The sequence below is a fragment of the Nematolebias whitei genome, chromosome 3, assembly GCF_014905685.2.
Source record: "Nematolebias whitei isolate Nwh7 chromosome 3, NemWhi1, whole genome shotgun sequence".
Lineage (NCBI taxonomy): Eukaryota > Metazoa > Chordata > Actinopteri > Cyprinodontiformes > Rivulidae > Nematolebias > Nematolebias whitei.
In genome coordinates this window covers 33,537,425-33,562,969 of record NC_056500.1, presented here as the reverse complement: position 1 = coordinate 33,562,969, position 25,545 = coordinate 33,537,425, and the positions used below count along the sequence as shown (strand labels likewise).

General features: G+C 40.6%; 1 protein-coding gene across 3 annotated transcripts in view; it reads right to left on the bottom strand.

The window, feature by feature from the left end:
• dab1a (DAB adaptor protein 1a) overlaps positions 1-25,545 on the bottom strand; it is an 88,988-nt gene that overhangs the window by 49,225 nt on the left and 14,218 nt on the right. For all 3 annotated transcript variants that reach the window (XM_037698217.1, XM_037698218.1, XM_037698216.1), the window contains exons 2-3: positions 9,284-9,423; positions 5,426-5,524 (exon numbers count right to left, since the gene is read on the bottom strand). In XM_037698217.1, coding sequence (XP_037554145.1) covers positions 5,426-5,524; positions 9,284-9,423 — 239 coding nt within the window. The remainder of the gene's footprint in view (positions 1-5,425; positions 5,525-9,283; positions 9,424-25,545) is intronic.

Here is a 25,545-nt window from a genome sequence, read left to right as displayed (position 1 = left end):
GATAAAATACTCAAATAAGAACTACGGGTGCAATAAAAACCCATCCATCCATCCATTATCTTTACCCGTTTATTCCATTTTGGGTCACGGGGGTCGCTGGTGCCCATGTCCAGCAATCACTGTGCGAGGGGCGGGGGACACCCTGGACAGGTCGCAAGTCCATCACAGGGACACATAGAGACAAACGAGACAAACAACCATTCACTCTCTCACTCACACCTAGGGACAATTTAGAGTTACCAATCAGCCTAACATGCATGTTTTTGGTCTGTGGGAGGAAACCGGAGCACCTGGAGAAAACCCACGCATGCACGGAGAGAACATGCAAACTCCACCCAGAAAGGCCCCCGGACTGGGGTTTGAACCAGGGACCTGTTCGCTGAGAGGCAGCAACTCTACCAGTTGCACCACCGTGCTGCCCGCAATAAAAACCAAAAAGTACAATTCAATCAATTAAAAAAACTGTGTAAAAAGAAAGGTTTTAAGACCTTTTTTTAAAACATGTCACGGTCTGTGGGGCCCTCACATATGAAGGCAGGGCGTTCCACAGCCGAGGGGCAGTGCAGGAGAAAGCCCGGTCTCCTGTTGTGCGGGACCGAGACCTGGGAGTGAGAAGAAGATGGGTGTTGGAAGAGCGAAGAGTGCGTGAAGGACAATGAGGGGTAAGTTATTTTAAATAAGATGGCACATTACCGTACAAGCATTGTAAGGTGAGCAGATAAATTTTGTAAGTGATCGGGGCAGAAACAGGAAGCCAGTGAAGTGAACGGAGTACAGGGGTGATGTGCTCATGCTTACACACTCTCATCAGGACCCTGGCAGCGCTGTTCTGGACATACTGTAGTTTTTGTATGTTCTTGCCAGGAATCCCAATGAGGAGTGCATTGCAGTAGTCCAGTCTGGAGGAGACAAAGGCATGGACGAGCCTTTCTGCATCGGTGAAGGAAAGTGTAGACCGAAGCTTTGCAATATTTCGAAGATGAAAAACAGAAGTTTTACAGATATGCTATATATGGCTTTCAAAGGTGAAACATGAAGGTGAAAAGGGTCTTGCACTTCTGTCAACTTTAAAGAGACTTGAACTGCAACGTGTACCCCCACAGATGTTGAATCAAAATGACCGCTTTGGCACCGTGATGTGTGCTATTACTTTTATTGGCATTTAGAGTTACCATGGGGACGTTTGTAAACAAAGATGCCATTTTAAACACAGACAGAACTCTTCACAGCCTGTAACTGCCACAGCGAGGTCACATGACCTAGCGGGGAGCGGTCTCTGAACAAAGCATTGATTAACTTTTGGAGCTACTTTGGTTCAAGATGGCTGCCACAGCTATATCAGAAAACACAAAATTGACTATAACTCAGTCATTATTTGAGATATTGAGTTGAAGATTGGTATAGTGCTAGCTGAGAGCAAACCCCATCACATAGTAACTTAGTGTCAAATCAAAATTTTAAACTGCCCACAACATCAAAGTTTCTCCAGGAACTTTCTAGTATTATATTTCTTCTCCTCCATGAATTGCTACCCCATTGTGGTGATGTAGTTTGTGTTCTTGGGGATTTGCTGATGGAGGTAGGGTCTGCCAAGACAGACTGGTCCTAGATGACAGGATAAGGAGCAATTCACAACACATGTATGGACAGAAGACAACATGGAGCTCAGTGTCCCTCACCTGACCGTGGGTTACTAGGACCCCACCCAGGCCTGGGTGAAGGGTTCATAAATGAACATCTGGTGATCGGGCCTCTATACTACAGGGCTTGTTGGGTTTATCCCAAATGAGTAAAGTGGGTTTGCCTTGCTGTGGGCCACCACCATACAGGAAGAAGAAGGAGCCATACAGGTCGGGTGCAGTGTCCTACGGGCAGCAGGTGAAAGTGGTGGCCTTGATGCTCTACCGAAACTAGCTCCTGGGACATGGAACATGTCCGAGCATAAGCCAATAATGATGCTTTAATACAAACATTGACTTTAACAGTTATTTACTAACTTTTCCCCAACAAATAATAAAAAAACAACAAAATGCTTATTTGAAAAGTATCATAATAATACTCTATTAAATAAAATGCATGATTTTGTCCATGCATTCTCGAATCTAAGAATATGAGACCAAATTAAATAGAGACCGCTTTGATATCTACATTTCATCACATTTTAATCTGTGAAATAAATTATTCTTCTAGTGTGCTGTTGTTTATCTAAAAGGCAAATATTCTAGTTTGCTCACATAAAAGCTGTTTGTCCAAATTTGCAGCATCTAAATAAAACAGTGGAGTCTTTCTGCCAACAGCCCTTCTCATTCTGAATAAATTATTTCTCTAAATGATACAGTAGCAGAGATAATGGGTGAGTTTGTTAAAGAGCATTTTATATTTTGTTAATAAACTGGCTTTTAACTCTAGCCATTTTTGTAATTGAGATTTAAAAGACCAATTTAAAGACCAGACAGATTAAAACAGCTTTGGTCAGTTTAGTTACACTCTAATGTTTAGAGACATAAACATTTTTGTTTTCCAGCTGTATTAAAGGTACTGAACAGCACAATGCTTTTAAGTTCTTACAGTGAAGGTGGATTTATGGGACCTGGGAGGATCACAGCACTTGTACTTCCGATGAGCAAATCTGACAAATCAAATGATCTTTATTACTGTAGTCAAAGGGTCAGCTAAGCATGGAGGAAAATAAAGAAAATGCACCTGCATTGAACATTTGCTACCCATGTCAACTTCTGCATAGTTTGTTGATTGTCTTTAAATTCTTATTATCCACTTCCCTCAAGAAAATTTCATTATAAACTAAAATAATTTTCTAGCTGATACTTTTAATATCAGTCCATTCATTCCATGTTTGACTTCAATTTGTTTTCTCTCCCCCACTTTTTAAAATAATGTACACAAGACAAGTCTCTTTGTGCAACGTATCATAGACAGCAATAGGTCTGGGTGATATATCGATATTTTCAAAATATCTAGATATATATATCGTATATTGCAATTTTTCTTAAAAAATATTGAGATATTAACTTTGATCCATATCGCCCAGCCCTAGACAGCATGTGAAGCAAACGAATCTAACTAAAATAATCTGAAATTTGTTGTATAAAATCAAAACAATTAAATTTTTCTGATTCCACAGAGCAGCTTGGTGTGTGTCCTTAGAGGTTGGCGCTGAGGGTTGAGGAGGACAGCATCTTCTTTTCATGCATGTGTATGTGAGTACATGCACCCGTGCATGTGTGAGATGAGAAACAGGCTGACCAAAAGAAAGACATGCCGACCTGCTCTCCGTTAGATTAATGTCCTTAACATCTTGAGCACCACCTCCCTCCATCCTGTATGACCTTCCCTCTTTCAGTGTAGAGGCCATTCATTCATTTGCTCACCAATACATCCATCTACACCCCCCCCCCCCCCCCATCTGACTGACTGATGCTCAGGAGGGGAATGAGACTGTCAAGATCCCTGAACCTAAGCAGAGTCATTCTCTCTTCCTCCCTCTCTTTCCTCTGCTTTTAGGAAGGATTGAAGGACTGATAGTGAGGACAGCGTATCTTTATGGTTAATATTAATGTGTGGAGACAGAGGACAAGGTCTCCCTAAGGAGAGCTTTACTTTGACATATGCTTACTGATTCTCTCCCTATCTTTCTAACTCTGTTTCAGTCTGTCCCCGTCCCTTCATCACATCCCTAGCCTATCAATCTTTTTCACAACCTTGTTTCCTCTCACCTTCTCTCTCTTGCCCTTTTCTCATTTGTTTTATTCCCAACTTCCCTCCTTTGGTTCCCTACCTATCTCTTGTTTTCGCTCTCTTTATCACTCTCCGTCATTCTTGTTAGAAAAGCTGAAGTATCAAAGAAGTTGCATAAGACTCAGGTTTATGACGGTTATAAAAAGCGGGGAAAGATGAATGTGACAGGGTTCAACATGGACGCCATGTGAGCAAAGGTCTGTCTGATACAGGACACCTTTCAGTTACTGCACACACACATACACACCATGAGTTGTTCAGGTGTAAATCTTGTTCTTTAGCATCCGGTGTTGAGCAGCAAGCTGTGTACTGTGTCTAATACAAAAAACAAACAAACAACAACATAAAATATACAACACCTGATGTTGTTTGTTGTAAAATAAGGCTGTTTGTTCCCTCAGCTAAAACCTTAAAGTCAAACTGTGCTAAATTTTTCTTTAAGAATAACTTTTTCACGTTACTGACATTTAACGTGACACCAACTTTCAATAACTGACACAAAAAGAAAGTAACCCGTTTAGTGACAGGAAAGCCCACAGAGTTGGAAATTGTAGGTTTTATATTTCTTTTCCAAGGATACATTAACAAGTATGGCCAGTCGGGGGATTGGAGTGCAATAAAAGCTGTCAGCGGATCCTTGGGTGAGGAAATTTAAAAAGAAATCACCCAGCACTTTTGGCCACTTTTCCTTTGAGTTACGAGCACACTCGATCTGCAACAGCATTTAAAAATGGCTTTCTGAGTTGCTCTCTCCACAGAGTGCCCTCTTTATGACAGCTGTTATAGTGGTAAATCTCTGAGATGACAAAATGTCTCAGTGAAGAAAAAAACCTGTTTATTATGTTTTTGGAAGTATACGTGTCTCTTCAAGGTTCCACCAAAAAGTGGTAAAAATACTGACTGATCTATAAAAATAGACTGGGGAGGAGGAAGAGAAAGAGAGGGGACTGACAGTATTCATACAAGGAAGTCAACACAGATCCCATCAGTCAGCCAGGAAATCATCTATGTAAGACTGGAAAATGCATAATCCTGTAGCACAATATAAAACCAGTGTTGTCGCTGTTTGCAAAGAGGCAGACAATGGAATAGCCATGTTCTCTCATCTACTAAGGCCTTGTTCTCAGGGTTTCAATTAGGGCCTCCTGATTTCCACTGGGGCCCATCCCTTTCATGGAGAGGCCTCATTAATAGAGGAAACACAAATGCAGCCATGCACACACACACACACACACACACACACACACACACACACACACACCCAGGTTTGTTTTGCTATCTTTGTGGGGCCTTTGCATTGACTTCCATTCATTTTTCATTCATTTCTATAGCCTAACCATGACCTTTATCCATAACCTAACCATTACCAGTACATACCTAACCCTAAACCTAACACATCCTCAATTCACACCTTAGTCCTAAACCTAGCCCCTAACCCACCAACGGGACTTCTTCTTATGGGGCCCGGGCTTTGGGCCCCATAAGGAGCAGTTGGTCCTCACAATGTAGTATAAGTTGGAAAAATGGGCCTCACAAAGTAGCATAAACAAGGACACACACACACACACACACACACACACACACACACACACACACACACACACACACACACACGTCCTACATTCAGAAGTGCAGAAACACACAGAGCCACATTTGCTGCAGAGCTTACCCCTGTCTTCTCATCAAAGATCTTGATCCCTCCAAAGGAAACAGTGAGAAACACCTTCTGCTTGTGTTCTCCTTTAGACCGTGCTGCTGCAGCTATACCCTGCAGATGGAAAACACACACAATGCAAACAGGCATGTTAGAAACAGAACTGAATGAGTATAAATGGAAAGCCCAGGAGTCCGTGTCTCTTTCTTGGGGAGATTATCTAATCAGTAATATTTGCAATGAGCCACAAACACTTGGATCACTTTATAGAGAAACCATTTACAAGCACAGAGAGACTTTTACTCATTTCTTTACACATTTTTGCATGGTGGCTCAGTTGGTAGAGCTGTTGCCTCTCAGCGAGAAGGTTGCCGGATCAAATCCTGGCCTGGGTGGAGTTTGCATGTCCTCTCTGTGCATGTGTGGGTTTTGTCAAGGTACTCCAGTTTCCTCCCACAGACCAAAAACATGTATGTTAGACTGATTGGTAACTCTAAATTGTCCCTAGGTGAGAGTGTGAAGGGTTGTTCATCCATCCATCCATTATCTTTATCCGCTTCTTCCATTTTGGGTCACGGGGATCGCTGGTGCCCATGTCCAGCGATCACTGTACGAGGGGCGGGGGACACCCTGGACAGGTTGCAAGTCCATCACAGGGACACAGAGAGACAAACAACCATTCACTCTCTCACTCACACAGACAGATAGAGACAATTTAGAGTTACCAATCAGCCTAACATGCATGTTTTTGGTCTGTGGGGGGAAACTGGAGTACATGGAGAAAACCCATGCAAACACAAGAAAAACATTCAAACTCCACACAGAAAGACCCCAGGTCTAACTGGGGATTGAACCCAGGACCTTCTTGCTGTGAGGCAACAATGCTAACCACTGAACCACCATGCTGCCTTTGTCTCTATGTGTCCTTGTAATTGACTGGAGACCTGTCCAGGGTGTCCCCTGCTTCACAGTGATGCCTGGATATTGGCACCAGTGACCCCCCGTGACCCGAAAAGGAAGAAGTGAGTAAAGATAAAAAATGGATGGATACTGGTAATTTTTTGGGATATTTATGGAAAATAAATAGTTCATCTATACATGCTACCTCAATCACCATATATGTAATGGCATGTATGGTATGTATGACATGTATGTGTAAACTGTATATGTACATTTACATGTACATATGCATTATGCATATACATGCATATACATGTATATGTATGTATACATGTGATGTTACTCATGAATGTTGTACTCCCTACCACCTTGTGCATGCACATATTGCCTTTCCTCTCCCCCAAAATTTGTGTATTCTGCTTATTATTTTGATTATGTCATATGTGGATTTTTTTGTTCTATATAATTAGAACATGCTACTGGATGCCTCAAATTTTCCCCTGGGATTAATAAAGTATCTGTCTGTCTGTCTGTCTGTCTGTCTGTCTGTCTAACAAAATGTAATAAAATCTCAGAGCAAACAATTGTTGATCAAGAAAATTTACGTTTCAACAAAACAAACAGAAACAAACAAAACAACAAAAAAAAGGGTGTCCAGACTTCAACAGTTCAATTAGATTTTTGTGTTAAGTTCAATTTTATATCAAACTTTATTTCATTAAAAAAGAGTAAGAGTACAGTCTTAAGAAATGCACAACATTTCTGGTTCTCTTTGGCCAAAAGGCATCACATTGTGTCTTTACTATGACTTGGCAACTATCTTGATTGCACAAACATTTTAAACAGAAATCATATTTTTGCAAACTCCACACAGAAAGGCCGGTGTCATGATCCATATCGCATTATCTCCAGACAGATGTCGATATAAAAGCAGCATAAAGAGATTTACAAAATCTTCTAATTTTTATGAACTTGTGGCAATCTTGTACCCCTAAATGGCATGATACTGCTCAAAGTATTTTACCCAGTCCTGTCTGATTTGTACTCAGAAAGAAATACAACACATTTTAACACTTAAAGACTTTAGCTTTGGTTCTCATCTCCACAGCTGAATGCTATCTGACTGAGCTAGCAGCTAGCAGCTAGCAGCTAGCAGCGTGCTGGCAAATCTGAACTGAACCAACTCAAAGGTGGACACGGTTGTGCAGAATTTGGTAATGTTGACTGTTGTGCAACAATGCTTTTGTTCATGTATTTGTAAGTTTTTGTTGGCTGCGATTGTATCTCATTAAACACTGAACAGATTATGAAACTTTCAGGCAGTAATCATTAAAAGGACATTCATAATGAAATAACCTTTGGAGTTAATATAGTTCAAAATGGCCACCAAAGCAAAAGCGTTTTAGCAAGCAACAAAATGGCTGTAACAGTCAGTCGTATTATGCTTGCTCAAACTTGGTGTGGTAACAGCAGAGACTAATCACTAAATGATCGCACACCCTCTCTCAATAAAAAACAACAGTGGGACAGTTGCTTCACTTGCTCCATTGATCAGGTGTTTATGACTATGATGTGCTGTATATTGTTCATCACAAGCCCTTAAAAATGTTGAGAAATGAGTTTTGGGTTTTATCACCCAGCACTTGTCAAGACCCACTGATAGCATGAAGCAAAATGTTGTTTTTAATAAAAAATAATGCAAAAAAAATCCCTTTTATGTAACAATTTTCAAATCATATTATTAAGAAGGAACGTAGGCAACACAATATTTTTAAGCCTATATGATGAAAAATGACATCTTAGTCTTTGTCTGTAAAACTGAAATGTGGAAAATATTCTTCCACTACAACAAAATCTCCTCAACAGGTTGCACGTTTCAAAACCCACTAATGATGATTTGAACCAAGAGGTGTTGGGCATTGATGAGCATGTGCTACTTACAAAGAGCAGAAGAAAATAAAGGAGTGGGAACACAGAAGTGACAGAGTTAAGCATGGAAAGGGAGGAGCGGCGTGAAAGAAGTGGAGAGATGAGAGAAAAAGAGTTGATGGATTTCCTGTCCAAATAAATGAGAAGGAGGAATGCTGTTTGATCAATGAGATGTCTGGCCTCCTCTCACCGTTATACACGTCTCTGCTGGGTGGAGTTTTCTCTACACGTAAACAAAACGTAAATGCAATTTTCTTCATTTAATTTTCCCTGGCAGTATGAGTTAAGAATAATTAATAATGAATGAGGGGCTCTTTTATGTTTTAGAACACTGCAAGAATAAAATTAACGTTTTACTTAGAGACGTGACTGTTATTGAACATGTAAGTCTTCTGCATGCATGACAAGTCATTCAATTATTTATTGAAGCAATGTTGTTAATTTGTCCCTTTTTTTTATAAATTAATTTAAAATTGACAATTTCTCTTTGTCTTCATCCTCTCTCACCTATTGCAAAAATTATTCCTCTCTTATATGATTTCAATTTTATGCTAAATGCCCTATCTGCCCCCCCCCCCCCCAATTGTTCTGCCAAATGAGATATTTACCCCAATCCCCTTCTTATCCATATGGCTAACCTCCTCCTTTCTTCCTCTTGCACTCCTCATCATAATCCCTGTAAATTATAGTATGCTCATTTTTTTAATCTTTGTACTTGAACTTTTCTCCCCTGGAAATTTGAATTCAGAAAAAAAAAACCTCCCAACAAACTCTATATGCTGTGATGTATTAAAAATGCGTATTTAAATGTTGAGCATTAGAATATGCATGATGTTGAACTCTCTATGGACCCAAAACTTGGGATTCCTATTTATGTTGGTTAGTTTTGTGAATACTGGAATATTATAAAGCCACAGGCAATCATGTTACATTACTTATGAGAGCTTATATTTTCTGCCATGACTGCATGCAAAGATCAAGGGAGCTTTATGTATGTGTAGTTTAAAATGCTTCAACAGAGAATGGGAGATTTTTTTTTATTACCTTCAGCTTCATCATCGAGTCCTGGCAGAGTTTGTCTCCGCGGGCGGCAGTGACCTCATCCAGGCCGATGAGTTTGGCCTTGTAGCGGACACCATCGCCCTTAAAGCGCCTGATGAGAGCTGCCTCACTGCGATCCTGCCCTGCAGACACAGACCCACACACACGCTGCAGTCAGCTGTACAGCTTCCAGTCAAGGACCTCAGTCTACCTCAGAGCAGTGCTGTTACAGTACCTGAGGAACATCAATCAAGGAGACAACAAAAGAATTCAAACTGTAATTCTCAAAAAGGTTAAAAAAAACATATGTAGTTTTGTTTGAGGATGTTAAATGAACTCATGCAAACTATGAAAAACGTTATCCTGAACTTTATTAAATGGTGCAGTTTGAAATTCTTCACACCAGTAGCTTTCCACATATAGTGATATGCAATTTTGAAATTGGGGTACTCGAGAAAAATATTGTGTGGTTTAGGTTTAAAACTTTTTTTGGTTATTTTATTTTATTATGTCCAGTCTTCTTGACTATGCAAGAAGTCTCCATGTAGCTTTATCAGCGTGTTTAACTCAGAACAGGTTAACAGTCTGAAAGCTTTAAAATTGTGATGGTTGGGAGGAATCAGTGAAACTCTGAAGGTTCTACAAAATGCTGTTGTGACATTTTGCTCTTATCTTGCACGTCTCCTGCAGTCCGCTCTCTCTGCTCTTCTCCAGATTGTCGATACAGTGAGAATGCATTAGTGCGTGTCAACTGTGGTGTGCCTGTGTTGACCTTGGTCTTGTCCAGAAAGTCTCTGTGTTATCTCCCATGTTCCTTTTGGCTCACACACAATCTGTAACATTAATAGAAGAGCTCCTCATAGGAATAAATTCTCTTTCTGTGTTTCATGGTTATGTTTTTCTGCCTCTGAGTTGCTGTGTGCAAACGTTTCATCAGCATACTCCACATTCTGTGTGTATGTGTGAGTAAGAGACTGTGAGACTGATGGTGAGAGGCATAATGATAATGCACCATATTCAGATAATATACTGAGGCATTAGTTCTATACTCTATAGCAGCATGACTCTTGGAAGGTCATAGTCAGAGTGATAGAGGGGTCCCACTCCTCCTTTTTCCATTCTTTCCCACTCCATCTGTTCACACAAACTCCTCACATCAGTGCTGTGTAAAAAAATACGATAAAACAGACACAAAATAATGTGAGGCAGTGTCTGACTCGTCATTGGCCAACAATAATTTGCGACCTGCTGAACGTACTGTACTTACATTTTAACATATCCTTGACTACCATTTGAATTAAATCATATTTTCTGAAAATTTAGCAGAGTGAACTGTACGTTTTAGGATTTGCTTTCACAGCAAATTCCGTGCACTGGGTTAACTATTCAAGTCTATTAAAAGACCTGAGCTATGCAACTCTGCTTGAAATACCACTGCAAGAATAACTTAGTTTGAAAATCTTTATTCCAAGTCAAGTCAAATTAAGCAAAAATCTCCTCTAAAGGGTAAGGAAAGTAAATGTCTCTTGCAGTAATAAAATAAGGCACAATATTTCACAGCACTGCTAAGTATCCGTACACAGAGACCAATAGGCTAATATACACCACAGCCACAGTGATCCTTGACTTGTTTGGCTATAAGATCAAGCCAATCCATAAGGAGCACTGCCCACCATGGAAGCAGAGGCTGGAAGCTCAAGTTCAAATCAATTTAATTGTTGTTCTCATCACATGTGGTACATGAGGTGGAACGAAATTATGTACACTGGGTCCCAGTTACACCCAAAAATAGCAAAAATATAAAGTATAAATAGAAACAGTATATAAGGATCTAAGATATACGGCAAACAAACAGCAAACGGCACCAAAAGATTTAAGATACGCTAAACACTAATAATGCAAAACAATACAGCATAACAACAGCAGCCCGAACGTGAGCAGATGGGTACAAAAATGAATACGATTGAATACAGCAGCATGAAATAATCAGCAGCATGAGATCAGCAGCATGGATAATCAGCAGCACAGATGTCACCTATCACCAATTTAAGTGGCATTACAGTTATTATATTTTATTTTTAGAGTGATTATCCTGGTTAGAGATTCATGAGTCTAACAGCTTGAGGGTAGAAGCTGTTCCTCAGTCTAGTGGTTCTACACTTAATGCTCCGTAACCTCCTGCCTGAGGGGAATGGGGCAAAAAGCGTGTTCAAAAAGCTAAGTTTAAAGCAACATGGAGAGAAGTCAGCCAGTTGTCAGAACAACAGAAATGTTGCCCTTGGATCAAAATAACCCACGAAGCCTCAGTTTTAACTGAGGCATATATGATCTACAAGGTTCAACAATGAAGCTACAAGTACAAAGAAACAAAATGCTCCAGTAAGTAATATTTGTATCCGTTTGTTCAAGGGTTGAATAATGGTTAGATAAAATACTTTCTTATTCTGCAGTAAGAACAATTAAACACATTTAAATGTGAAACACTTGCAAGGTTTTAATCATTTAATTTGATTTTGTGAAAGGCACATTTTGAAAACCTGCACTGATTTATGTTATATATCTGTGAGAGTGTTAAATAGCGATAAATGTATCCAGCCACTTTCCTGTGCACGTTTATTTCTATGGAACAGCAATTTTTGTTTGAGTTTGACATTTAAGGACTGTTTTGTTTCCTCCATTTGCATCTATCACCATTAGTGCTGCTATACTTAGTACACAGAGGGGGAGATTAAAAAAAAGAAATGGAGAAGTTGAAAAAAGGCCAAGAGGGAAGCAAAAGGGAGAGAGGTTCTGGGGTTATTTCTCCTGGTGAGTGCTTTATAATATTACCTTTTGGAAGAATGTTCAGTGAAAGACCTCCCCGTGTAAGTGTGCGTGAGTGTTAGCAGGGGAAAGCATTCGGTCTGCTGTAATTAAATGTCTGTTATTGCTGTGACCCTGCTGAGCTTCAAACACATCTAATGAAAGAATCTTTCGTTTCATCTGTCATTGCTGTTCTCGCTCTCTCTCTCTCTCTCACACACACACGCACCCACACACGCACACACACACACACACGCACACACACACGCACACGCAGAACAACAACCTTTTACTATCACACTCAGACACAAACCAATCCGTGTTATGGTCACACACATTTCAAGCAGCACACAGAAACGATGGAAGAATTTTGTGTAACATCAGCCTTCGTTCTTCAAGTCAACAAAAACACAAAACCTAACAAATAAAATCACCACTAACAGCAGATATATTGAGAGATGGGGTTTAATTTATTTATTTTATGCAGAAAGGATTCCTCAGTGAAGTGTGTGTGTGTGTGTGTGTGTTTCTATGTGTGATGGGATTTTATATGCAGAACTGGTCCACAACTGTTTGTCTGTTGCAACAAGCAGAGAGGGAGGGAAGGACATAAAGCCTAGTGCGAGGATGGAAAGTAGGGATAGAACGTGATGGATGAATGAATGAGTAAAGCCCCCATTGGATAAATGTCACTCAGGATTAAAGCGTTATGACAGGCACAAGCCAACTGGCTCACTTAAACACACATACACACTTCCACAGGTGATAGATGGCAGGTGACTGCTGCCACCATGACACTTAGCCCTTAAGGAAATGCCCCCCAGTATCGCCTCTGGCTATTGTACCATTCTGCCTCTTGTGTGCTCCTATCACTCTTACCCCAACGAGTTCATCTTTCCACCAAAGACAGGCAGTGATTCAATCACACGCTCAATATTAAAATCAGATTTTCTTATAATCCTGTCTGCTGCCTTTTCCCCTTTTTTAACTGTTACAATTATAATGGATCCACAATGTTTTTTACAGCTTCAAGCACATTTTAAGATACATTTTACACATCAAAATTGTTTATTATTTATTTATTTAAACCTTTGTTTTACCAGGAAATAAATCCACTGAGATCATTCATCTCTTTTGCAAGGATGTCCTGGGAAAGATGCACGTGTTTATGTCTCTGTTTACGAGATGCAGGAACAAGATAAGATGTCTTAAATGAACTTGGAAAGGTGTAAATGAAAACAATAATTTAAAATGGCAATTAAAACAGTCTTTTACTTTGTGATATAGAAAATAAAGATTTAGTTAGTGACATTATTATTTTTAAAAGTAACTTTTGTTGTAAACATAGTTGAATTGATGTGTTGGGTCATGAGGAGACAAACTTTAATTCACTAGTGTTGGACCAATTCTTTCTCACCAGTCAATATAAGTTCATCTAAGTTCATCTGTTCTTCGTGTGTCTAGCTTCATGTAAGATTGATCACACTCCTTTTTTTGCTTTTGCCACCTCCCTTTTTGCCCTGCATTGCATCTCCTTATATTCATGTCTATTCTCTTCAGTCCTCTCACTGCCCCATTTCTTCTTGGCTGACTTCTTCCTCTGGGTAACTTCCTTCACTTCACTATTCCACCACCAGGTTTCTAATCTATTCTTTATTCAGATGACACATCAAGTACCTTCCTACCTGTCTCTCTAATTATTGTTGCTGTAGTAGCCCAGTCACCTGGAAGCTCTTTGTTACCACACAGAGCCTTTAACAGCTCTTCTCTGAACTCATAACATTTTTCCATCCTTGATGTCCACCATTTGCTCTTCTTCTCTAACTTTACTCTTTTCCTCTTCTTCACCATACCAGTCATCCTACACACCACACACACCTACATCTTACACACATGTCCATCATGTTGCCTCTTCTACACAGAATGTAGTTTACCTGTGTAACCCCGCCTCCACTCTTATTGGTCACTCTATGTTCCTCCATCTTTTGGAAATAATTGTTGACTACAGACATTTCCATTCTTTTGGCAAAATCCACCACCATCTGTCCTTCCTGGTTTCTTTCCTTGATGCCAAACCTACCTATCACTTCCTCATCTCCTCTGTTTCCATCACCAACATGTCCATTCAGGTCTGCTCTGATCACCACTCTCTCCTCCCAAATATTCTCTATCACTTTGACTACATCCTTCCAGAATTTATTTCTCCTCCACCTCAAATCCAACCTGTGCAGCATAACCAGTGACAACAATCAACACCAAACGTTCTACTTCTACCTTCAGACATCACTATATCTGTCACTCTTTTCTAGGGATGGGATCGGGCTCCGATACCAGCGTAATTTGCGTATCAGATTTTTTTTGATCCAACCTGCAGAGATTTCCGATCCATGATACATGTTGTGTCTGTTGAAACGTCTCCTCATGTGATTCCCTGCCAGCTGTTCTTTTTTTTTTTTTCCTGCCAGCTGTTCTTAACGTTGGCTTCAAACTATGGAATGGATTTCCTGAACGGAGGCGTGTTTCATGAAACCCAGAGTAATAAGATCTGCCTCACATTCAGGAACTCCATTTCATAGTTTGCAGCCAGCTACAACGTGAGGACCGAGTGAGCAGCACTGTAGCTAACAGCTAACCAACTTTTCATCGAAACATGTCCGCTGTGTGGAAGTATTTTACACTAAAAACACCACAAAGCAAGACAGCAATGTACAATGTCTGCAGAGCCATAGCACCACATTAAACTGTGGTAAAGTTAGTTTTACGTAAGCTAGTTTTACGTTGGACATTTGAGCTCTGGGGCTTCAGCGGTGCGCTCCTCTCACTCAACCCAAAACAGGCAGCTCGACCCCGGCCAGCTGCGCCCAAACCGCCCTGCTCAGTCTGCCCGTCTCATGGGGGGGAAAGACTGAGCTCGGCTGAAAGAAATCAGACTGCCTGCTTTGGACTGAACGAGAATAACACACCGCTGAAGCCATGGAGCTCGAATGTTTACCGAGAAGTTGCTAAACTTCATCGTAATTAATGATCAGTTGTAGAAAACTAAGGAATTTGCAGCTTGATACTTGCAGCCAAGATATAGTTTACCCTCCGGGAGATATTTATCAGTACAACAGTAGACAATCATAAAAAATCCTATGAATTGAAAATTACAAGAAAATTATATATATTAAAAAAATGAAACAAATACAGTTACATTATAAAGTGAAGTAAAATATTAAAAACAGGAAGATGTCTGTGTTGGTTTAAGCCACGAACTTAGCAGATGTTTAAAGCCATTAATTTTTATTTTATTTTATCCATTTATTCATTCATTTAAAAGAAACCAAATAAAACAAATTCATCAAAAAGAAAACAGTGAATGAAAAGAGTGCAGAAAGAAGAAAAAAATTCTTATATCTGCCCCTTTTGAAAAAAAAAAAAATTTTAAATAAACAATCACTTAAAATAATTACTTTAATATCCTCTTTAAAGCTAGGAATAAGAAAAACATGTTTTGTGTTAGCAGAATTTAATTCTAACTGAAACTTAGTCAACATTGATATAACTTACCTCAAGTTGCCTTTTTGGACATGCATGCATATATTTGTACAAATTGTACTTGCCTGTAGAGATATTACAGCCTCATATAAAATAAATAATTATGATGATATCGGAGCGGTATTGGTATCGGCCAATATCCAGATTTAGGTATCGGGATCGGATCGGAAGTTTAAAAAAGTGAATCGGTGCATCCCTACTCTTTTCACCTCTAATCAATTTCTCTTTCTATTAACACCATGGTAAAACAGTTTAAATCCTGCCACAATGCTGCAGGCCTGGTTGTACTTCAGCAAGGCCTCTTGCACACATAATTCATCTACCTTCCTTCTCTGCATCATGTTAGCCAGCTCACTACCTTTGCCTGTCATTGTTCCTACATTTATAGTTTTCTACCCACAGTTATGCATTTAATTTTCTTATTTTCAATCCATCTTCTGGCACTTTTCACTTGTCATGGTCTTTGATCATGATTCCTCCTTTCAGGGGATCAATTTTTTTTTTCATTCAACCTTTTTGAAATTAATAGCAGCAACACATCTCAACAAAATTGCAACAGGGGCATGTTTACCACTGTAAAGCATCTTGTCTTGTTTTTGAAACAGTCTATAAGATCTGCGGTGGAAGTGGTCTCCAGCTACAAGTACTTGGGTGTACACCTGAATGTCAACCTCAGCTGGAGCAACAACACCACCAGCCTGATCAAGAGAGCTCATCAGAGACTCTACTTCCTCAGGCGGCTGAAACGAGCTGGTCTGGGAAGCTCAGTCCTCACCTCCTTCTACAGGTGTGCAGTGGAGAGCATCCTGTGCTCCAGCATCAACGTGTGGCATGGAGGCTGCACAGCTGCAGAAAGAAAAGCTTTGCAGAGAGTGGTGAAGGCTGCACAGAAGACTGTTGGAGTCAGCCTCCCCACCATCACAGACATCTACACCTCCAGATGCAGGAAGAGGGCCACCTGCATCATGAAGGACCCCACTCACCCAGCACACACACTTTTTGCCCCGCTCCCCTCAGGAAGGAGGTTAAGGAGCATTAAGTGTAGAACCACTAGACTGAGGAACAGCTTCTACCCTGAGGCTGTTAGACTCATGAACATCTAACCAAAATAATCACTGTGAAAAATCACATCATGTTGCTGCTGATCTGTTTCATGTTGATGTGTTCATGCGTGCTCATCTGCTCACACATGTGCCCACTCATCTGCACACATACATCTGCACACTCATGCTCGTGCTGCTATTTGATGTATTGTTTTTATGCTATTAGTGCTTAGTGTATATTTAGTTGATGTTTTTCTTAGTTCACATCTTAGATCTTACTACTGTTTTTATTTTACATTTTATTGTTGGATGTAACTGGGATCCTGTGTACACAATTTTGTTCCACCACATGTACCACATGGAGTGCGAATGACAAATAAAGAACCTTGAATCCTTGAAATGCCTAGGAGCTAAGGTGAACATTTGCTGGAGTTTTTAGAAGATAACCTTGCCCTTATGGAGAGAGGTACTGCAGAGTTGATTTATGATTTATTTGGTTGATTTTTATTTATTTAACTGACATTAATGATTTGCACCATAAGTTTGAAGAAGCTGAGAGAAGTAGCACCATGGTTTAATATAGCAAAGAGTGCTCACGACACACTTTGATTTTGACTTTATGACAGGAAGTTGCTGATGGTATTTTTTATAATCCTACTCAGAAATAATGTCAGTAGCACATAGCTGTTGCCTTGATCACCACTGATGCATATTTGTCTCCTGCAGGCCTGGCCCGTTTGCAGTATCTGGTAAAGTATGAAGCTTGTTTTGCCATGCTTCAGATAAAGGAACTCCCAGAGGCTCCTTAGCCACAGATGGGATGGTTCCCAACAAACACTCCACAGCACACGAGGGAACCCGGCAGTTACTCTCCAATTATTCCTGTCTAAACCCTACTGCTTAGTGTTTGTGTGTGTTTTCCTTACATTTTAGAGATTTGTTCAGATAAATCACTCACTCAGACCCTTTCTTACACAGACACTTTTGAAAAACATCACAGGCTAAGAAAACAAGTTGTTGCTTCAGTTTTATTCTGACAGTTTCATCAGGCACCCAGAAAGCTTGAGCCAATGTATGCAGACATGAGAAAAACATAACCGTTGTTGTCAAAGTTCCTTGTTGAGTATATTTGAATTTCCGGTAAGATGGTGCCCGTGTACATGGCTTGCAATCCACCTCTGCTGATGGTGTTCGGATTATTTTTGTTTTTTGCATTTCACATCTTTGACATCAACTCTCTGCTGGTGTATGACAGACAACAACTTTTGGCTCTTCGTTTTTCTGTCATTGATGTCGCTTATTTGGACCATTATCAGCGTACCTCTGGACATCCCCCCTCCCCCTGCTGGCGGACATGCCAGTTTACCTTGGCTGCGCTCCTCACCTCCATGCCCGGAGATATTGCTTCAGACGCCGGGGAAAACGTGCTGGTCTGCTAGTGAAGCTTAAAGCCCTGCACGCTGCATCTTCCTCTTCAGCTGGCGGTCATGGTCTCCATCGCCAGCTTCCCGTGTGCCCGGACCAGGTAACCAATGGGAGTTGTCAGTCGATGCAACGCTCGGACAGACCTGGAGGGGCTGTTATTGAAAATGGCCATTAGCGCGCGCTAACTCCACCATTGCTAGCTCCACTTCGGACAGTATCCGGATGTGTTTGGTCAACGCAAGATCTGTTACCAACAAAACTTTTATCCTCAGGGACTACTTTCAAGAGCATGGGTTAGACTTTTTCTGCATCACAGAGACTTGGACGTCTCCGGGTGAGTCCAGCACCTTGACTTATTGCCACCGAACTGTCTGTATTTTAACGCCCCGCAGCCATCAGGCTGGCGCGGTGGTGGATTATTAACAATATTCAAATCAACTTTTGACTGTAAACAACTGCCCATCCCAGTTTCCCGCGCCAGCTTTGAGCTGAGCGTCTTTGAACTTGGACATTCACCGCAGACTTTATTTGCACTTGTCTACTGCCCACCTCGATCTAAGGATTTCATAAATGAGTTTTCTGACTTCTTAGCTGAAATCACACCAAAATATGAGCATGTTTTCATTATTGGGGACTTTAATTTGCACGTGTGCTGTCCTGAGAAGCCCTTGGTTAAGGACTTCTTAGATTTATTGGACTCATTTAATCTAACTCAGCATGTAAAGGGTCCCACCCAAGAGCGTGGACATACACTGGACCTTGTTTTAACTCATGATGTGACTGTTAATAATCTTGTTATTGGTGATAATGTTTTTTCAGACCACATGCCAGTCCAGTTTGAGTTCACCCTCCCCCATCTAACTCCTAAGTCGTGCATTCCTGCACGTAGAACCCGGACCATTAACCATTTCACTGCTGCACGTTTCACAGATGTTTATAGCTCTGAAATGAAAATTCAGCTCCCCGTGTTTCTCTCCACCACTGAGGAGCTGACATCCCAGTTCAACTCTGTCTGCTTAAAGACTATGGATCATGTTGCGCCTGTTAAAACCAAAAAATCAAAACTCAGAGCAGAACCTTGGCTGAGTGACATCACCAAGGCCATTAGGCAGCAATGTAGGAGGGCGGAGCGAAAGTGGAGGAAAGACAGGCTGAAGGTCTCTTTCCAAATACTTAAAGAGAGTTGGCACCGTTATCAGAAATCAGTGAAAGCTGCTAAATCCAAATACTTCTCTGATATAATTACCTCAAACTCTTGCAACCCACGTGTCCTCTTCTCCACCCTAAACTCTGTTCTCCACCTTACTGAACCATCACCTCTGGAAGCCTAGACTGAGCTGTGCGACAACTTCTTACATTTCTTTTTGGAAAAAATTGCAACCACCCGGGCTCTCATTTCCCCTCCAACTCATGACCCATCCATCCCACCTCAACCTGTAGCTCCATTTGACCATTTTTGAACCCATCACTCTATCTTCTCTAGAGCAGGTCTTGTGCAGCTTGAAACCTTCTGGTTCCCCCTTTGATGTGGTCCCCCCTCGACTACTAAAGGAGGTTTTTCCTACTCTAGGTCCATCCATTCTTGATATAGTAAACAGTAGTTTATCCACTAGCGTGGTGCCAAAAACCTTTAAACATGCTGCTGTCCAGCCTCTCCAGAAAAAAACAAACCTTGACCCCTCAATCGTGTCCAACTACCGGCCTGTCTCCAAACTCCCATTTGTTTCTAAACTACTGGCCAAAATAGTCGAGTCCCAGTTGAAGTGCTTCCTGGAGGATCACACCATCTTAGAGCTATTCCAATCTGGCTTTAAACCTCTCCACAGCACTGAAACTGCCCTGCTGAAGGTCTTTAACAACATCTTCAGATCCACAGATACTAGTGATTCTGTGCTGCTTGTCCTGTTGGACCTCACAGCCGCCTTTGACACCATCAACCATGAGATCCTCATTGCTAGGTTTGAGCAGTGGGTGGGCATCACAGGATCAGCCCTCAATTGGTTCAGATCTTATCTCGCTGACAGATACTTTTGTGTCTCAATCAAGGATTTTAGTTCCGCAGAGGCAGAGCTTAAATGGGGGCTTCCGCAGGGGTCCATCCTGGGTCCCCTCCTATTCTCTTTAAACCTGCTGCCGCTTGGTTCTATTTTCCAGAAACACAACATACCCTTCCACTTCTATGCCGATGACTGTCAAATTTACTTCTCCCTAAGACACAATGGTACATGCTCTATTCAACCGCTGCTTGACTGCCTGGCTGACATCAGGGACTGGATGGCTTTAAACTTCTTAAGTTACAATGAAAAGAAGTCTGAAGTCATGTTGTTCCCTCCCAACTACATGATCACAAACCACTGCATCGACCTTTCCGCTCTAACCCTGTCAGAAAAACAAAAAGTCACTAATCTGGGAGTGATAATGGACCCTTCCCTGAAACTTAACAATCATGTAAACATGATTGTTAAATCATGTTTCTTCCAACTGAGGCGGCTGTCTAAACTGAAGCCCATATTATCCAAAAATAACCTGGAGACAGTAATACATGCATTCATTACATCTAGGCTTGATTACTGCAATTCACTCCTGTTTGGTATCAGTCAGACCTCCATTGCACGACTACAACTGGTCCAGAATGCAGCAGCCCGATTTTTAACCAGTACAGGCAAAAGAGAGCACATTACACCAGTTTTGGCCTCACTGCACTGGTTACCGGTTCACTTTCGAATCCAGTTCAAAATACTCATGTACGTCTACAAATCACTGAACAGTGTCGCCCCCCCATCTCTCTGATCTGCTACAACCGTATGTCCCACCGCGTTCCCTGAGGTCAGCGGAACAGTTGCTCCTCACAGTTCCAGGATCTCGTCTTAAGCGCAGAGGTGACAGGGCCTTCTCTGTAGCAGGACCTAGACTTTGGAACAAGTTACCTCTGCTTGTCAGACAGGCCCCCTCCCTCTCGGTTCTTATTTATGTTTTTTACACTTTATTACACATTTTTGGACAGATGCAACTTATACACCAGTGCGACTTGTACGGTTGTAAAGTATGGTAATCTTTTCACCATGCACCTTGAATCTAGTCTGTGTAATAACAATGAAAATGAGGACAAACCAGTTAATTCTATCTATTCAAGCTTTGACTTGTTTCTGTATTTTTACTCTAATAAAAGAAAAAGTGGCTGAAAATTACATAGTTTTGATATAAAAGTCGATATTTGTGTTAAAAGTCAATATTTATCTCATAGTAACAAGGCAAATCTCTCTACATCTATATCTTTATATATATCTATAGATAACCTCAATCTATAATTGTGAAAATTTTGACACGGTCTGTCTCTTGTCTGACTTTGTATTTCTGTGTCGTCCCCCTTTTCTGTTTATTGTGTTTATCTCGTGCCGCTTCTGTCATTCTGTTACTTGTGTATTTTAACTTTGTGTTTCATGTCAGTTTCCACTCACTCCTCAGTCTGCCTCTCCAGTCTTTATCATTCACACCTGTCCCTCATCAGCTACCTGCCCAGACGCTCTCATTACTCACTTTCCCTCTGACTTATTTAAAGCTCGTCTCTCCTCCACTCTGTGTCCCGTCGTTCTCACAGACGTCTTGGCCCTCCTCTGCCCTGTCTGTTCCCGTCCATCCGATGATCTGCTCTGCCCGTTTATTCTGATGTCCTGCTCTGTCCTGTTCCTGCTCGCTTTATGTTTGAGTAAGTTTTGCTGCCTCGACAGCCTTTTTGTTTTATTGTTTGAATAAATTATTTTATTTGAACTCCTGCCTCGCTCGCCTACCTGCAAATATGTCTAAAAACTGAGGATTGTGATAAAATATGAAGCTGTACACTAAATAAACGGTCAAATCTTAATCTTTGTGCATATGCTGTTTTGGTGTAGACAGTCTGAAACTAGTTTCAAAAAAGGAAAACAAGGAAATAAATTTTTGTGCTTCAGTGGTTTTAATTAAAATACATTATTTCAAAGTTCTATAAAGTTGATAAGAACAACTTTTTAATCACAGCCTGTTTAAAACCAACATTTCTTCCTGCTGTGATATCTTCATAAAAACGATGCTTAGAAAAAGAAAAATTCAAAATAATAAATAATCTTAAGTGTCTAAGGTTATCTTCTTCATATCTATTTTTTTTTTTTACATTTTTTTTAGAGAATAGGTTGGTCAAGAGGTGATTCTTTCCCAGGCCATCTGTCAACCCAAACATCCCCTGGCTTATGCATTGTTAACATGGTGATTGAATGTTTTTAATTGATTTAGCAAAGCTTGGTTTTAAAGTTTTTAAAGATTTTTTTTTAATTACATTTTTATCTTGTGTTGTTTTTACAAGCCAGATGTCAAAGACAAATCTCCATTTCATTGAATGTTATGGACAATAAAGTTGAATTGATTGATTGATTGATTGATTCTTAATAATAGAAGGTGAATCACAATTGTATAAAACAAGAGATAAACTTAAATAACCCTCCTAAAGCGACTATTCTGCAGTGCAGGCTTTAACAGAAAAATGGAGTACCGTATTTTTCAACCTATAAGTCACAGGTTTTTTTTGTGCATAATTTACATTCCCTGCGACTTATAGGCCGAAGCGACATATTTATGGATTTTTTTCCTCATATTTATAAACCGTTTTTTTTGGCTGAGACATGACTGTTTTCATTAATTCTGACCAAAAAAATTGAGCAGTACCACATTTAGCCACTTGATGGCAGCAGGGTAGTGATAGCTGTATGGCATGTCATTGTATGATGTAATAGGTAAATGTGGCTATCATGACAAATTCAAAAAAGTTCAAGACAAAAACAAATGGACTTTATTTATTATACTTTATTGTTTTTTTCTTGAACTTTTTTGAATTTACCATGTCCTGGATGACTGAGAATCTTCACCAGCTATTAATGACTCAATCGGCCTGCCATAGCCTCCCCACCTTCATTCTGCTCGCTGCTTGGAACCGTCAAACCAGCTGCACTGCCCTGGCAAAATGCAGCTAATTTGACCATTAAAGTGCATTTATAAAGCAAATGTTAGACTGAGACAAATCTTTGCAATATATTCGAACAAGCAAATAATTATTTTTAGCCGTTTATCTTGTTAAATTTGCACAGCGACTCGTTGCGTGCATGCGTTTACTTCTGCGTATCGGCTTTTGAAATACAGCTGATTTGACCGTCGAAGTGTTATTAAGCAAACTTTACATTGAGATAAACATTTACTATAATTTCCAGCAAACAATTAATTGTTTTTAGGTGTTAATCTTGTTAAATTCTGGTTAAAGTTTTCCCGTGCACGTTCCCGTGGCTGCCATTTGGCAGCCCATCAATTTTTGGCACAACACCAGCCCACATTTCCAGGTTCGGCCCACATTTCCGGGTTGTCAGCGGCGACGCATAACAAACGCGACGCGTCAGCAGTGATGCATAATAGATGCGATGTATATGGTGAAGCGACATATTTATGGATTTTTCCACTTTATTAGACAAATATGGACTGATGTGACTTATAGGGCAGTGCAAAGTGTATGGCGGAAAATACGGTATATTACCACTCTTCAGGAAAATGATGCAGCTGTGCATTGTCTTAAAAAGATCCCTACTTTACATGACTCTAAACAATAAATACATAAATAACAACTTTTACTTCATGTTTACATTCTGGTTCTGGGGTTTAATGGAACAAACCAGTGCAATCATTATGACTAAATTAGAATAAGCTGTGGCTCACCTGCTGAATATGACCCAAAATTATCAAATAATTCTTTAAAGTGAGTACAAGAAGACTTCTGGCAAATCTATCATGGATACACTTATTCTCACTCCTCCTAATGATCTTTCTATTTAAGCTTTATTTTGTATTTCTTGTTTCTTTCTAACTCTCAACCACTTGCTGTTCTGACCTGGATGACAAACTCTGAGCTGCATAAAAGTGTCCTGAGGCATTCAACTATCCTCCCTGGCAGAACACACAGCTGAAAAACATGCAGAGACCAATGTAGAACGCTGCACATGCACATACTCAGGAACATGTACACTCTTTGTCAAGGTTACATTCACTTGATTGTACAGTCAGAGTTGGAGAAAGTCAATAGACTTATGTGAATATTTATTCATCAGTTAAATTCAGTGCTTTCACCTTTCATGTAATTTTAGGGATTTTATATTTATTGCCATTTAAAAAGGTTAAAGTAAAGTTAATCAAACCTTTAAACAGAATTCAGAGTTTGGAGATTAACTCTCTCGATCTCCAGACTCTCAGTTGACTCAAAGGAGATTCTGGCAAACCATCAGGCTGCTGAGGAGGGGAAAGAAGTGCATTACAAACACTGTGTTCAGTGAAGGTGGGGTGCTGTTGACCTCAACCAGTGATGTTGTCAGGAGGTGGAAGGAATACTCCTCAGACTGTTTCAATCCCACCAGCACATCTTCCATGGAAGAAGCAGGGTCAGGGACTTCAGGTTTGGTCTGTTGATATCTGTGGCTGAGGTCAACAAAGTAGTTAAAAAGCTCTGTGGTGGCAGAGCTCGAGGGGTGGATGAGATCTGCCCTGATATCCTTAAGGCTTAGGATGTTGTGGGCCTGTCTTGGTTGACACGTCTTTGCAACATTGCATGGACATCGGGGGCAGTGCCAATGTATTGTAAAACTGGGGTGGTGGTTCCCCTCTGGAAAAAGTGTCCTCTAATTATAGGGGCATCACTCTCCTTAGCCTCCCTGGTAAGGTCTTTTTAGGGGTACTGGAGAAGTGAGTCCGATCGTTGGTCAAACCTCATATCCAGGAGGAACGATGTGGGTTCTGACCTGGCCGTGGAACACTGGATCAGCTCTTTATCCTTACTAGCGTCCTTGAGGGGTCATGGGAGTTTGCCCATCCAGTCTACATGTGTTTTGTGGACTTAGAGAAGGCATTTCACTGTGTTCCTTGAGGTACACTGTGGGGGGTGCTCCGTGAGCATGGGATTGGGGGCCCCTTCATACAGGCTGTTTGGTCCCTATACAAGTGGTGTGAGAATTTGGTTCCCATTGCCAGTAGCAAGAAGGGCATTAACAGAGTACTCGAGTAATCTACACATCGAATGCTAGGACATCTATCGAGGTTAAAAATGTTACGTCGAGTATTTTACCCAACAAAATATAAATAAATAAATAACAAAAAATTGGACCAGAAAAAAAATTGTGAAGGAATTATATTCTATTTAAACAAAGTAACACTGATCTGCACCACCATTTTCAAGATGAAAAACTACTGGTATAAACACCTCAGAGTTTTCAATGACAGTATTCAGTGATTACATTTTTGGAGGTGGTCCAGAGGTTAGAGAAGGTGTGCCTGTCATTGAGAGGTCACAGGTTCAAATCCCTGGACTGTTTTGCCAAATTTGGGTGGGAAAGTTGAAGCACTCAAATCTGCCTCCATCATCATTTGCCCTACAGTGGACCCTTAAGCAAGGCCCTT